This window comes from Cygnus atratus, chromosome 2 (assembly GCF_013377495.2).
Source record: "Cygnus atratus isolate AKBS03 ecotype Queensland, Australia chromosome 2, CAtr_DNAZoo_HiC_assembly, whole genome shotgun sequence".
NCBI lineage: Eukaryota > Metazoa > Chordata > Aves > Anseriformes > Anatidae > Cygnus > Cygnus atratus.
In genome coordinates this window covers 80,568,269-80,584,235 of record NC_066363.1, presented here as the reverse complement: position 1 = coordinate 80,584,235, position 15,967 = coordinate 80,568,269, and the positions used below count along the sequence as shown (strand labels likewise).

Sequence of the window (15,967 nt, the reverse complement as noted above, 5' to 3'; positions counted from 1 at the left end):
AGCAAACATATGCATATGAAAGAGATACATGAAAATGGTGAAAAAGGGAAAGAGAATTATCTTAAAGAAAAGGTAACGAATGAGCTTGGTCAGTCTAGAAGCACATAAGTGAGGAGAAGATGCTTGCTAGTAGGGATTTGTTAAACCTGGCAAATGTAGGGCAAGACCCAAAGGCTAAAAGGTGAACAAAAGCAGAAGACATAAGATGTATTTTTTTAAATGTGCTAAAAAAAAAAAAAAAAGTTTAAAAAACAATTGCATGAGGATTTATGTCATTTTATGTATTGAACAGCAGACATGGCCATCACAGAAGCCTTCTCAGATCATATAATTTCTGTTTCTACTTCAGTTATGTTTGTTTAGCTTTTATAGAAACAGAGGAAGAGATAACACATGGAACTTGAGACCTCTGTTCTTGTCCTTTTCCTCAGGACAACCATAGGATTTCTGTGCACAGAGCGAAGACAGAATAGGTGTTTTACGACATAAAGAACCAGCCCTAGTTGTTGCCTAATGCTCTCACATCCCATTGAAGCCAGTAGAAGAGTGGTCGTCATCTCACTCAATGGGTTTAATATCTGATAGAATCTCTCTCTCGATGTACAAACCATATGGTGGAGAGCTCTCTATTTATGAGAGGGGTGTGCACGTTTCTTCATGCTTTTCTACTTATGTCAGCTGATTTATATGCAAATCCTAAATCAGATCTGTCTGCTGTTCCTGTTCTGCAGAGGAGCTAAGGTAGCGCTGTGGCTAACGTGAGAGTGGTATGAAACAGCAGTAAGCAAAAAGCTCTCCTGGCTCCTCCATTTGTTCCCCACATTTGCCTTGGCCAGTCTCCATGTTGCACAAGCCCTCTGATCCCTTTCTGGTATCGTACCTCAGGCGCTTCCCTGCGTCCTTCTACGTCATATAAATACAGGCTAAAACCTGTATTTTGTGCAGTGCCTGAAAATAAAGTGTTATATCAGCTGGAGGGGTTTGAAAGGCCACCCATCTCCGCATGGAGGGGCTGGCGAGGCGGTCCCTTAGTGGGACTTGGGGGTGCCACAGCACTGTGCACCCCAGCCAGCGTGGGCAGGTCTGGATACAGCTTGACTTTCCAAGGCAGCCCCTCAATAAAGAGATTGAAGGGACCTTTTTATTGACTAAGAAACAACAATGCTGACCTCTCGCGGCCACAGCAGCCGTTTGCAGCAAGGTGTCCCAAGCGGCGTCCTTGCTCAGCATCAGCTGCAGGGCTCTGCCTGGGGCTGCCTGGCCCTAGGGGTTGTACCTGCTCTTCGCCTCTTGAGACGCTCCCCATGGGGACATCACCTTCTCATTGCTCTCAGCTCTACCCCAGTGGTGCTGGCTGGCTGCTGATTTTGGCCACAGCTCAGGAAGGCATCCACAGTCAGGATCCATCTCGCTGATATGCAAGGAAATCAAGCTAGCTGCATGCTTGCACACTGAACAGTGACCAGTCTGAAGGACAGTGACCTGAACACATTTCAGTGAGGAAAGACCCTGCCATGTATTTCTAAGCCATTTCCAGCCTCTGAGCCCACACAGTCCAAAATGGGATTGGTATATTTAAGGAATTTGCTCTGCTGCAAGTGAGGTGTCTTGGTATCCTCTCTGCGGACTCACTTTTGCTTCTGAAGGACCGAGATCACCCTTGAACATCATTTGCCATGACCTGTTTTCAGTGGTCAAATGTCACACCTACATATGTTATGGAGCTAGCCAAAGAAGAGGTTATGAAACAATGACTGGACACCCAAAGCAAAGAGGGGAGGTGCATTTAAGTTAGCTGGTGAGGGGTGGGTGAGTCTGGAAAAGGACAAGGTTCACTTCCCTTCCTCTTTCTGATCTGGATAAGAATCAGTTATGCCCTGAAGATTGCTTCACATCTGATTTTTGGTGGCAGTGAGCATGTTCCTCGTGTACCCAGTGGGGATGGGTGCAGGTCAGGAGGCTTTGGGCTGGGCAGCTCAGCACCTGAGGATAAAATAGGAGCACAGCAGAGGCAGGAGCAGCACTGAGGGGACGACAGTCCACATGCTCCCTGGTTCACACCAGCGCTATTTGGCTTGCATTTATTTCCTTATAACTGCTTGCGGTATTTAAGGGCGGAAAATAACCTGCTTCTGATCTTAGGATGTCAAAGGTTGTTTCTGTGTGCTTTTTTACATGACTGTATGCACTGCACTGGCTGCCAGGGCTTTCACTGGTTTGTTTCCTGATCCAAAGAGGGCGAGAAGCACTCTGCAGTTCCAGCCCTACCTAAGATAACATCACCTGGAGCTGTGAGCACTGGGTCCTCGTGTCCTCACCTCTCACCAAAGTCACCAAGACCCGAGGGACCCACAGCTCCCTGAGTGCGTGATGGATTAGCTCCCAAATGAGTACCTGCCATGGGCAAGAAAAGTGCGTCACCCTGGGTGAAGTGATCTTTTTTTTTTTTCCCCCCTTCCCTTCTCTCTGGATGAGGAGTCTTCAAGAGAGGAATTTGGAAATCTCCAGTCCCTTTCCAAAATCTTTCATTAAAACAGCCCATAAAAGCAGTCTCTGGAAACTTTAGGAGGCCTTTAAGAAAAAAAAATAAATAAAAAATTAAAATTAAAATTCGGTTTTATTGAACAAATGGGCAGGACTGAAAATATTCAGAAAATTAAAATTAATTTGAAAATAATTAAAACTAAGACAAGCTTAGTGTATGTTTCCAAGTCCTGGGTAATATTAAAGTAGCATTAAAAAATTGCAAAGGAAATTTACTGTGAGCAGGTGTTTGAAATAATTGGGGGAGAAAAAGGGTTGACTATTAATTAATGAAGAATTATGAATGTCCCTTGTTGGACTTTTTTCCTGTAGTCAACATATTTTTAACCACATGCAGTTAGCGAACACATTTTAAAAGTGTGGAGTTGCTTTACAGACACATGTAGGGAGCCGAGTGTTATTTTATCCACATTATTTTATTTTTGCCAGTGGCATGTATTTAGCAGGAGCTGTTGAGATGACTGAGGTACTATGGCAAAGTCTTCCTCATCAGCTATAAAGCCCAGATGCTAATATTTTCAAGGAAAAAAAAAATTCCTACATGAGGGTCAAAGGCATTTAAAACTAAAAAAAAAACAGTGACTGGCTTCAGAAAAGCAAATGAAGAGCAAACATGGGTGCAGCACCTCAGTAAGTCCAAATAACACCATGTCACAGATAACATTAAGGACTGTTAGAAGACTTTTTCAGGAGAAAGAGAAGACAGAGCCTTTGTGCAAAGGCTACACAGCCCACTAACTTGGAAGAGCAACCTCTCATCTCCTTGCATAGGACACACACCAAGAAAGAGGCAACCCAGCAGAGCTCTGTTGAAAGGATCACTGGTCTCAGGGCTGCATCGAGCTGGTGCTAAGAGGCAGCATCTGCATGTCCTACACTCAGCTCTCAGAAAATTGTTTCCTGGGCTCTTTGCTCCCTCCAGCCCCAGGATCTACCAGCTGGGTTGTGCTGGCTTTGCTCTGTGTTGGCAAGGATTGTGGCGCTCCCCCGGGGATGGGGGTAACATTTTGGTCAATTTAACTTATAGATTAAATGTCCTGTTGCATGCTTAGATCTTATACCTGGAAAGCTTGGAATTAAGTGTGACTTCTACTGTAAGAAATCAAAGCCGGTCCTCAGGTCCTCAAGCATTGTAAATGTCTCAAGTGTTGCAACCCGAGTTGTGCATAAACCATGGAGGAAAAGTGCTGCCCGCTGAATATAGCCCAGTGCCAGTGAGAGGTTGCTTCCTGCTTTCTCATCCTATAACATTTTCCTATTTTTCTTGCTTTTTTTTTTTTTTTAATTAGAAAGTCCAATTTGAGGTTAATTTAACACTGCAGGAAATATTCCTTTTGATTTCAGGTTGTTTTATTAGTTGGTGATCTCCTACATGGGTTCAGTATGTTCCTCAGACAGCAATACTGAATAACTAGCCAACAGTCCAAAGTGTAACTATTTAGGGATAAAAGACTGGCACCAGCTGCATTGAATGAATGAGCACTAGAAATATCAGCAATTTCTTCTTTCCTCTCCACTGATCTGATCTGAGGATGTGCAGCAAGATTTTGTCCAAGGGTACGCCAAGCCCTAGTGATTTGCAGAGAGAGTAGTGGCTTTGCTACAAGGGGTGAGTAGAAACTGTAAGCCTGAGCAGACCTTTGGCTTAGGTATCTGCATTTGTTTCAATGGAAATTACTCTTCCTTTATGTACCTAGAGACCTTCATAGCTAGTACCTGGCAAAAAGTCACTGTTTCTTTCTATTGCTTACTAGCATAAATGACAGGCACATTAAATACAATAAACAAAAACGATGGAGTAAACAAAATCAGCATTTATTCCTGTCATCTGTTTACAAGGTTGCTTTATGTTTTTCATGAAAGAACACGTACTGGAGATACATGAGTTAATCTACAAAACCAGATGTGCAATGAAAATGATACGGTACATTAAAATCCACATGCTTTGTGATTTAGTTCTCATATGCCTGTTGTCTAAGAGAAGTTGCTGTGGGGTACATAAACATTAGTTCTGCCACACCAAAATGTGATTGCTAACTCTACTGACAGAGCTAAACAACGTATTTACAAAGCATTATATCTACCAGTCTTCATCTAATACTTGAAACAGGTAGTTAGTTGTTCAGTTATTAAGCCTTCATGGAAGGTGAAAGAGTCTAATGTCCCTAAATGGATTCATGCAGTGTTTAGTTTTATTTACAGGAGACATGAGGACAAGTATATATCGGTGACACCAGAAGTAGTATGTGAAATTGCAGCATCCTCCTTGAAAGCAGGAAGGAGTTTGGAGCATTGGTGCTCATTCATCACCACTGCAGGCTTGACACTAAGCAGAATTACAATCCTTATCCCATATTAAGACTCCACAAGCTAAGGAACGCTCTGCTTACTGGTGAGGCCAGGGGAAGGGGATGGCAAGTTTTCAGATCCCCATCAGTGGAGAAAAGCAGAACACTTGCTGGCAGGGGCCATTTTGCTGAAAAAGGCTGCCAGTAATTTGTAATGTCAGCACTGAACTGAAGATGCTAAAGTATCTTGACTCTTTCTGCAGCAATTTAACCACTGCAGAAAAATATATCTTCAATGAACTACTTCAACTGCTAAAAAAGTAAGGTTCTTTTTATTTTAACTGCTGAAGACTAGGGCAAAGTAGTTTAATTTATTTATATATATATATATATATATATTATTTTTTTTTTGGTGAGGAGGGGAGATTAAACTGGGGTCTTGTGCTACTTGCATCTCAAAATGTGGACCAAGCACTTCCTTTATTTAATTCTGTGGAGCTGCACTGTTATTCCTGCTAGGAATCAAGTTACAGAAGAGTTTATCTTAGTTTTTAAGTTTTTTTCAGTTTCTGACATTAGAGGAATATGGAAAAGAAATTAAAAAGTAGCTTCTGTTGTAATCTCCAGACCAGATTATCACAGATTGCCAGCTGCTTACCTTATGAGGGTACTCAGGGGAGTGACCAGCTCCAGGTTTGCACAAATATGGATATGATAGTATGGAAATATTTCTGTGGTAGAGGTTTTTACCCATTTCATAGCCTCCAGGTTGTTCAACATGTAAAGAGTTGGAAAGCCACTAGCATCCCACCTTGAATGAAACAAATTTGCATATAACTCTGATGATAATGTTAGACTACTCTAGTATAACCTGAGCAAAACTCTGAGGTTTTACCTAGCTGGGTCTCTCTGCTGTATCTATAGAATTAGGAATAACAGCATCCTAATTCTTTTAAATGCCGGACAAATGAAGTTGTGCTTCCCTAAGTAAAGTTACCTCCAAGACCATGGGAGAACTTGGCAGTCAGAGAGTGTCTTCAGCTCCCCGTGAATTCCCACAGGTCATTCCTGCAGAAGGGTTGCTGTGTAATATAATTGTTAAAGTTGCCTGTGTGAACAGAAAGTTATTTTCCTTTTTGCAGCCTAGCAGAGAGTCTATATGCAAACTTGGGGTCAAGTCATCGCCTGGTATAAATCACTGTGTTCCAATGGTATGACCTCTAATTTTCATGTCTGGAAGAATACAATGGCATACACAGAACAAATACTTCATCTTGGCACTTTATCCCTTCTACCACAACTGATGTTTCCAGATCACTCTGTTCCCTTGTGATTCTTGCAGAACCTGCAGCCACCTCTGACTGTCTGTGGTTATAGAGCTGAATGGAGTAACTACAGCTAAAGTAAAGTGCCCTTCACACCTAAACCCGCTCTCAAGCATGGTAATTCACAGTTTCCAAATAAAGTCTCTCAAACCAATATGCAACAAAAATGAACAATAAGCAAACTCACATAGATGCAGTTGACTTAATAGAACTTAACCAACTTATTATTACCTAGTAGGAAATAAATAGTGATGTGTCAAAGCAATATAGCAGTCTTTAGTTATTAGTCATTATAGAATATATTTAAGGAAAACAATCAACAACAAACTTAAACACACACAGAACAGCATGCTGCTCAAAGTGCAATGAGACAGCATTAGGAAGGCACTAAAATGGAGCTGTGTCAAGTATTATTTAACTAAACTGCAACAGTCAGCAAAGATACAAACAAGCATCTCTGGAGACACTTTTCTCAGGCACACCACTATACATGGTAGTGATAATTATGCAGCAGTGTAATTTTTTTTTACCCTTAATAGCACTTATGTTCATAGTAATGCATATGCCTCCCTTTTGTCTCAGTGCTGCAAATCTAGAGTCTTTGGGGCAATAGCAAGAAGTACGCTTGGGATTTTTCCTCCTCAGCTGGATACCTGTAGTCCTGCGCTTGTGCCAGACATTAGTCACTGTAGACACTCGCGCAGTCAAACCCCCTCCAACTGTCCCATCCCTGCTTCACCCCTCGTTACAGGAGCAGTGGGGCACTTTACAGATGAGACTCAAGAATGTGACCATCATTATCCATGTTAGTGACAATGGAATTTAAATCCCTCGAAAATATCAGCACCCTGCCCAGTTGCACAAGCAAGGAAGTAGAGAGGTACCCCCTCCTTGACTCAAGCCTTTTGAAAGGGCCTTCCCTCTCAAAGCAGGTGAAATATACCCACCCTCCCTAGTAATTTATGTGTGTGTATTTCTGACAGAGAGCTGTACAGATGATCTCTGTGGCTGTGTGTAAGAGGCCACGTTCGCCAGTAGACTCCTGGAGTATCAGTGCCTGACTCAGTGCAACACACCCTAACATGGGGCTGATCCTTATGGCATGAAGCTCTGCATCACAACTCAGCTGCACAGATCTACAAATGATAAATTCTCTTAGTTTAACTGATCAACAAACCAGATAAGACTATAGTCACACTGTTATTTTAGTATAGTTACTAAGAGTCAAAATGACATGCAATTATTCATACTCATGTAAATGTCCACCACAGGAAAAACAAAACTCAAACCTACAATACTGGCACTGAAATGCATGATGAGATCTAGTCATTCCAAAGTTAGCCTGCTGTATGTTAGTATGATCATTGAGTTGTTTACTGCACAAAAAGCTAACTGTTTTGAAGGTAGTCAGATAGGAGTGGGAATTCCAGCCCTAACAGAAAGGTAGCTTCTCTGTTTATTTTGCACATGGAAACTTGAATGGTGACTAAAAATAAGCAAACTAGTTTCTATCTCAAGGTCACATTCTGGTTTTCTTGCATTGAGGCTGCTCAAGAGCAACTTTCCCAGAGAGACTTCCATTTCTGCTAGTCAACATTTACTTCAGTTAAGACTACAGATAAGGATTTTGAGGTGGCAGTGCTCTACATGGTATCATAGTTACATGGTAAACCATTGTGTGATTGTAGTAATGGTTCTCATCTATTTGCAACAACTATTACAACACATCAGTATTTCTTAGATTTCACAGCTGTAAAAAGCCCTGTTTGTTTACAGAAGCAGTCTCAATAAATCTACTACAATGGCGTTAAAGCATTGGATCAAACTGGCTGTAGAGAATGTCATGATGTGATGTCCCATTAATGGGCCCCTTTTATTTCATATATGAGTGCTATTCAGAAAGGACGAAGGTATGAAAACAATGCACTGGGTAGTGATGAATAATGCTGTTGAGTTTTGTCTTTATGTTGATCCCCTTTAATAAAAGACATAATTCAAATATAAATATGTATGAAATGTATAGATAAATATATAGATATTACTATGTTAATATGTAGTTTTATCAGAACTGGATTAATCAAAGAAAACCTAAAGGCACTGCGATACGTGAGCATCATGGAATAAAACACTTGCTATATTTTGCATGTATGTAGTTCTGAAACCAAGCTGTCAGAAAGCCATATACAGCAGGGAATAATTCTTATTATTTTAATCTTGCAGCCCAGGCAAGTAAGATTCAGATTCACTTAATGAAGAGCCATACTCAAACAATATCAGGTAAAGAATTCAGCTGTTTTGATTCCCATTTTTTCCTTACTTAGGAGTCAGAAGGACTTCGTAGCAATATAAGAAATGAAAACTAGAAAAACAGAGGTTATAAGGAGCAGCTCTGAGTTACACTTGCAAAGTGGAGACAAGATCCTGCATGGGTATGAGTGAATAGTGCCTTGTTTTCTTTCTTGTTGAATGAATCCAAGTGTATTTAAAATGAACAGCAATTCATCAGGCTAAAAAAATCCTAAAATGTATCATGGTTGCAGCAAATTCACCTACCTGCAAGGAAAGCCTAATTTCTCACTTCCATTGGTAGTACATTATCATGGCTTTAACTTTCATTGAGCTAATCCTTAGCTCATTTTAGGATGACAGGAAAAACAAACTTCAAATCTACATAATGCAGCTTTAAATTGGCTCTTTGTTTGTTTGTTTGTTTGTTTTTCCTATGATTTGATTCCAGGGTCAAATCATTTTTGGCTACACATATAACACAGAGCCAATTTGCCTTCTGGCTGAGGAGAAACAGTCAATTTAATCTGATAATTTGAATCCTAACAAGCTTTGATAACTAAATGACCCTCACGAAGGCAAGTTAGAGAAAAGATTGTTGTGAAACCAAGCAAATGTAGCACTCCCAGACATGGAGAACATGGTGCTCCAGAAGAGACACCTTCCTCAAACTGGAGAAATACTTTCCTTCTTTTGAGAGCTGAATAGAGAAGCAGCAGCTCAGCAATGCTGGGATTTATCCTGCAGCTAAAATGCTGTTGGTCCATTTAGTAAAAGACTCGGTCATGGCAGGGGGGTAAAGCACCAAGACTGCTGATATTTTCAAATCTCTTAGCAGCAGTAACCACACAGCAGCTTTTCTGCAAAACAAACAAAACAAGAATCCAGTTAATTCAGCAGTGTGCTTTTTTATTTGGTTACGCGTTCTAGGACAACCGCATGGTGGTTTCTTTGTGCATAAGGAAAAGAAAGCAGTGCTGAAGCTTCTTGCTTACAAAGGGTTCTTGCAGCCACCTTATTAAAAGACACCTTAAAAAGACAAGGCTTCTTTGTTAAGTGGAGAAAAGGTCCTGGAGGTCTCCCTTGAAATGTAGCTACTCTGCTTTTTTGCCATTCTTGTCATACAGATCCCAGCATGGAAAGGGAGGGTGCAAACCTCTCCATTTATTTGTGTTACCACTGCAAGCATTTATGATGCCAGGCCTAAATCAGCTGGCACTTGAGTGCATTATTTTGGGTTACATGTGGTAACCACACTACTTGCCTGATAAAAATAGCTAAAGGGATTCTTTAAAAACAAAGCAGTGCTATGACTTTAGATCCACTGATTAAGTAAACTCAAATAAACTCCAAATAGAAAAACACACACAGAGGAAATAACACTGCAAAAGCCAAAACCAGGTTTTCCTGCAGGTTAGATCATGGGTAAGTTATGACTTTACAAAACTATAAAAGGTTTATTTAAAAATAATTTTGACTGCCATTGGACAGACAATTTATCTCAAAGATGATCTTGGTGGCAATAGAAATTTGTGTAATGCAGTGCTTCCTGGTTTAAAGCAGGAGATTTTTTAGCATTTGGTTGCTGTGCAGACAGTAGCTTGAAATGGCAAACACAGATTAAACAACCAGGAAAATCTGTTTTGAAATCTACTATGTAGAAGCGCACCAGTGATTGGACCAAAGCTTCATGTAACATGTCCCAGCACCACTGAAGCTGGGATGAATGCTGAGGATCACAGAGAGCTATTCATTCCCAGTGGATTCCCACTGCAGAAGGTGATGCTGGGACTTTATGTATCAGGAAGTTATGTGGCTTCACAGGGCAAGCAGGAGATAAGAACAGAACCTTAGCCTTCACTGACCTCCAGTGTACCATGGAAAGGCAGCTTCACATACTTAAGATAGCTCATTTAAAGATAAATAACTTGTGTGGGACTACACCACACTCATAAAATCTGTGCTAATCTTATGCTTAGTCAAAAATTTCAACCACTCACAATAATCTGTCTTTTTTAGATGTTTCTGGACAAAACCTGTTGCAAGTAAAACCCACCACATCTCCTGCCCTATCAAGCAGATGGTGGATGGTGACAGCACTAAAAACTTGCATGCGATGAGAAGTGGACCATTTTTATTTTGGTATCCTGGTTGTTACGCATGATGCATGATTAAAAGGAAGTGGTTTTACAGTGTGTGTGTTCTCAGCCTTGTTCTCATCTTGACCTTCCACTGAGTCTTGTCCAGAGGTGCCCCCAGAACCTCTGAGTGGTTCCCATGGTCCTTCAAGAGAGGCCCCACCTTCTGTGGTAGATTGTAAAAGGGGCTGTGGGAATTGGTGTGCTGGTTTATGGAGATGTTGCACTGCCTGAGGTAGCCGGATTTCGAAGTGGCTGAGTGAGCATGCTTTGGTCAAAGACCAGAGACACAACATGAGAGCAGACTTTGCCTCTTCCTGGCCACCCTGGGGGAAACAGCCGAGCCAGCCTGAGAACCACGAATGAAGAGTTTGTTGATGAAAAGGCAAGGACAGGGAGCCAGAAAAAAAAAAAAAAAATGGAAAAAAAAAAAAGGGTCAGAGAGATGCTATCAAGATTGTTCTGACTGCTACACACTGAAAGAGCAGAGAAATGCCCTGTCAGAATCGGGTCCTCTAAAGTGTGGAGCAGCTCCTTTTAGGGGACACCTCACTTTTCTTTCAGTACAGTTACTGGAACTGCCTAAGGGTCTGGCCCGGGCTTTTGCTAAAAAGTAATTACTTTTCATACTTCTACCCCTTTAAAACCATACTCCTAACCACAGCATGAAAACCTGAAAGCTTTCAACACTGAGAAGTTATTGGGTGAAATCCTGCCCCGTGAAAGGCAGGGGGAGCATAACCATTCCCTCTAAAATGGCCAGGGTTTGCAGCACATATGGCTTCATATATACGAGGGGTTTTGTACATTGCTGTGACTTGGTATAAGTGATAGGGCCAGCTTACATTTTGAATGCATTCCAAACAACAGTGAGGATGGTGGTGGTGAATATATTTTGGCCTGTGCAGTTAGGACTGTGCAAGGTTTTTGGCCTCCCACTGATCCCTTACACACAGGGACTATGATATTTATGTCTGAAGAAACACTCAGGACCCCATACAAACCTTCTGTTTGGCAGCTGTTTCAGAGAGATTATGGAGCTGAGGGTGCTTGGGACACACAGGTGCCTTTAGCCTTCTTCTAGTGAAAAACAAACAAACAAAAAAAAAGATAGTGAAAGATAGTTGCCATTATTGGAGCATTAATTGAAGATCAGCCCCATCTTACCTCTAGTTAGGGTATTGCCAGAACACTGCAGCATCAGCATGATTAGTGAAGCTAGTTTAGAAAGTGCAAGAGGTACGAACAGAAAAATACCAGAGGAGGAGCCACAAGGATGAAATGAGTTGCGAGGTTTCTATGAGGATAGGGTTTCCCCAGAAAAAAAATTGCTGATAGGAAGCAGCGTACCAGGTGAGCAGCCTGTACCTTTGCAGCATTTGGAAAGCCAGCCTGTTCTCCAGGCTGCAGCAATCAGAGCTTCACTGGAGCCAAACTAAACGGGTTGAATGCTACCCTATGAAATCCTCTGCAGTAGGTGAAAAACTCTGTTATTTTTACTGTGCATGCTCATTTATAAATCTAATAATCTTATGGTCATTGTTGTACTGGGAGATTATCAAGAAAATTAAGTTTCAATTAAAGTGATAACAATTTATTTGATTATTAGTATTTCCCATTTCATCCTATTTCTAGTTATCCTTACTTTGTTTAATAGGAATATCTATCAAGGATAGAGCTGTTAGGACACTACTCAGTCCATCCTCCCCAAAACTCACACCACCTTACAAACAGAGCTACTATTGTTTTATTATCATTGCAATCTTTGATCTTATTTTAATAAAATTGTTGTATTAATTAATAAGATGGTCTAACTCTTAATGATGGCTGCAGTTCAAAAGGCACCTTGACATATAAGTCCTAGGCACTACAGCGGTCATTTTATTTAACATAGATGTGCTTTGCCTGGAAAGGAATAATGAATATTGCACTCCAAACTGAAGAAAAAAAAAAAAAAAGGACCTGCTTAAAATGATGATCCCCCTTGAACCACTAAACCACAGCGTGGACTCAGTTAGGTTCAGCCAACAGCAAGGTCATCAACAGTCTGAATCTCCCATACTTACTGACCACTTAAGAGAGAAATAATCAAAATGATTTAAAATCACACTGATTCTCCAACTCAGCCAAATTGAATTTTTTGGGTGAACAAACAATGGCTTTTTTTCTTCTGGCCACTAAGCTGACTATACTCAAGGGGCAAGAAGGTGCTAAAATAAAAAGATATGCACTGGCTGAGGTTTCAAGCCATACTGGGAAAAGTAACCCTTGGGAAGAGGTAGGATGAAATCTAACAGCACTCATATGCAACTTCAGGGCAGCCTGAAAGACTTTTCAAAGCAGTAAGCAGAATCATCCCCAGCTGAGAAACTCCTCATATTACCATATTTCAACATATGGTAATTCTGTGTTCATTATTTAAACAACCCCATTTTGCTAAGAAATGGATCCACTCAGCAACACACACCAGTCGCATGATGATATATTTCTTCCCAGCCATGCAAGAACTGATAAGCAAGTGTGAGCATGCAAATTATAACAGCTAAGTAAAAACAAAGGGACACACATGGCTCACAGTAGCAAGAAATACGTCAGAAAGGTGGACTCAAAAACAGATGAGAAAAGTGTCAAAGCAAATAGTGATACTGCAACATGAGAAGGCAATAGCAGATCTACAATGCACAAGGATATTTAAATTTAGGGACCTGGAGTCTGCAGTGGAGCTTGTGGTCTGATAACCAGGGGTGTTTTAAGGCAGCAGTTGCGCTTATTCTCCAGCTAAAGGAAAACCAGAATGCTAGTAAGTGTTTTTCCCAGAATATTACAATCCAACAATTATCTCCTACAGCTCTTGTGTTCTGCCATCATGCAATGCTGTTGTTTCAGGATGCTTTATGCCAGATGGCAGCTAACCCATGAAACCAATAACATGAAAGCAAAAACTCATTCACGTAACTTCAGAGTGCTTTATGGTCATAATGAACATCAGTGAAGTGGCACTGTAATATTTTACATGGACATTAAAAACTTTGATAAGTCATGATAATTCTGCAGTTGGGCAGTATAAGTTATACAACTGTGGCATGATGGCATGGAACACAAAAAAAAAAAAAAAAAAAAAAAAAAAACAGTGATTATATACCATTTTTCCTTGATGAGAAGCTTTGAGATGAAATCTTTGGCCTGATCAGAAACACCTCGAAATTCCTCATCTTCAAAATCCCAGCTGCAGGCCAGGATATTGTTGAGAGTCTCACTGTCATCATCTCCCAAAAAGGGAGACAATCCACTGAGGCTAAAGTAAAAAAGAAATATGTTAAATCCTTCTTTGCCCATTTCTGTACATAATCTCTGATGTGCCATCTATGATTGTTCTGTTACTCCTGGCCCACCTTGCAACTTGCTATTGTCTAAGAAAGTTTCCAGACCATTCCCATTTTCTCTTTTACTTACATTTTTAAATAATCACCCTTCTTCCCCAACAAATCAAGCATTATTTTCTTTCATTAAATTCTTTCATGTTCCAGACCACTGTCCGCCCTTGTACACACCTACTGGCAGTTTATCAAGAGGTCTACATTATTCTGGAAGTGTAATGTCCAACTGCTCAAGAGAGATGCTTAATGGAACAAAGAAGAAAAGTTCATGGTGCTTGAAAAAGGGGGGAGATTCCTGAATATGGAATTTGGAAAGAGGCGTATATTTTCTATTCTGTCTACAAATTTTGTCAGTCTTCCAGTATAACAACGTATTTGGATGACTGACACACTTCAACCCAGAAACAGCTTACAAAGCAAAGACTGAATCCTACTTACAGCATGTAAGCAATGACTCCTACACTCCACATGTCTGTAGGAAAGGAGACAAACTCATAATTCACAACTTCAGGAGCAAGAAATTCTGGAGTCCCAAAGTTAACTCGAAGTTTTTCCCTGGGTTTATATCTAGGCAAAGGAAACGTTAACAAAGGACATGAAATACAGCTCTAAAGTTATGTTGTAAGTTGTCCAGTTGGATTTCAAAAGCATACAGGACATTCAGGAGGAAATCAAGGACAGACAGAGGTACAACGTAATAATAAATGTACACATATATGTAAGAATAAAAAACGTTTGCAAGCTTTTTATCATACTTCAGGACAAAAACAAATGGCAAAATAAAGGAAGAAATTCAGATTTCAAGGACTCTTCAGGTCAGCTGTTACTGTCCTTTTGAACCTTCCCCGTATCATAGGCCTGGAATTTTTAACCAGTAAATTCTTCACTGAGGTTATGGTATCTTCTTAAACTAGAAAGTGATATAGCTTGGGTTATATTGTAAGAGCCTTTTATGGTCTCTTACAACTCTCTTTTGAAGAACCTCACAACACTGGGAGCAGGAGACCAGATGAGAGGTACCAACAGTTTCAGCTGTTCCAATATACTTATGTGCATGCTCGGTCAGAATCAGACCTCTTTCAACCTTCCACCCGAAAAAGGCTTCAGAACAAAACTTTTTATTCAACTTCAAACCTTCCATATTAGAAGATGTCCCTGGTAAAAAGAGCCATACTAAACTTGTCCCAGGAACAGCAGGAGACCATTATCGGTCAAATGTGTCGTTGCAGAAACGTGATACTTTTTTTCATTGTTTCATAGTTCATTTACAACTAGCAAGAGCACATGCACATACCTTCTTGCCAATCCAAAATCAATAATTTTTATTTGATTTGCAGCTCGGTTCACACACAGGATATTCTCTGGCTGCCAAGAGACACCAGAAAACACTTCAATGAGAAACAAGTATGACATATTGGGCTTTTAGCAAAGTGTAGTATGAAAAAACATCATATAAGCATCTTTTGCTTTACTCCTTGCTCAGATTTCTCTGCATGGGTACCCCCCTGCTATCACATAGCAGTCGAGGTTGGGTGTTCTGTGCCTTGTAACTTCTGCTTCTCCTTGGCATTTCAATTTGACATAAGGCAGCAGTTCAGATAAAGAACTCATTAGGGGAAGTGGGACAGAGAACACAGACTTCCAGAGAGGTTTCAGGATGCTGGCACTGTGATTTTACAGACCTTATTAAGCTGACACTGGAATTTAAAAACAAAAACAAGACAACAACATATTTTACAATTATCTTTTAGCTTTACGTTTCGGAGTTCATGGATGTTGTGGCAGTAACTGTCTGACTGAACACTGGTATGTTAGCTAGTCATATCAACTTCACATTTTCATTAGATATTATAGCAAAAGGTGGGATTCACAGGTTAAATCCCTCTGGATTTTCACATGGCCAAATGTAGTTCTTCATTCTCTGGCAAGAATCCACTGGCTTCCTAGAATTTGTCCAAATTCATACAGAAGGGACTGAGAATAGAATTTGGCCAATTGTCTTTGAAACG

General features: G+C 40.6%; 1 protein-coding gene across 1 annotated transcript in view; it reads right to left on the bottom strand.

Annotated features, from left to right (window-relative positions):
* Positions 1–5,243: 5,243 nt before the first annotated feature.
* The window catches only part of MYLK4 (myosin light chain kinase family member 4), a 30,665-nt gene continuing 19,941 nt past the window's right edge, over positions 5,244–15,967 (bottom strand). The window contains exons 9-14 of the mRNA XM_035552809.2: positions 15,253–15,323; positions 14,397–14,525; positions 13,724–13,876; positions 13,287–13,359; positions 11,586–11,661; positions 5,244–9,303 (exon numbers count right to left, since the gene is read on the bottom strand). Of these exons, the coding sequence (XP_035408702.2) occupies positions 11,614–11,661; positions 13,287–13,359; positions 13,724–13,876; positions 14,397–14,525; positions 15,253–15,323 (474 nt within the window). The 3' untranslated portion in view covers positions 5,244–9,303; positions 11,586–11,613. The remainder of the gene's footprint in view (positions 9,304–11,585; positions 11,662–13,286; positions 13,360–13,723; positions 13,877–14,396; positions 14,526–15,252; positions 15,324–15,967) is intronic.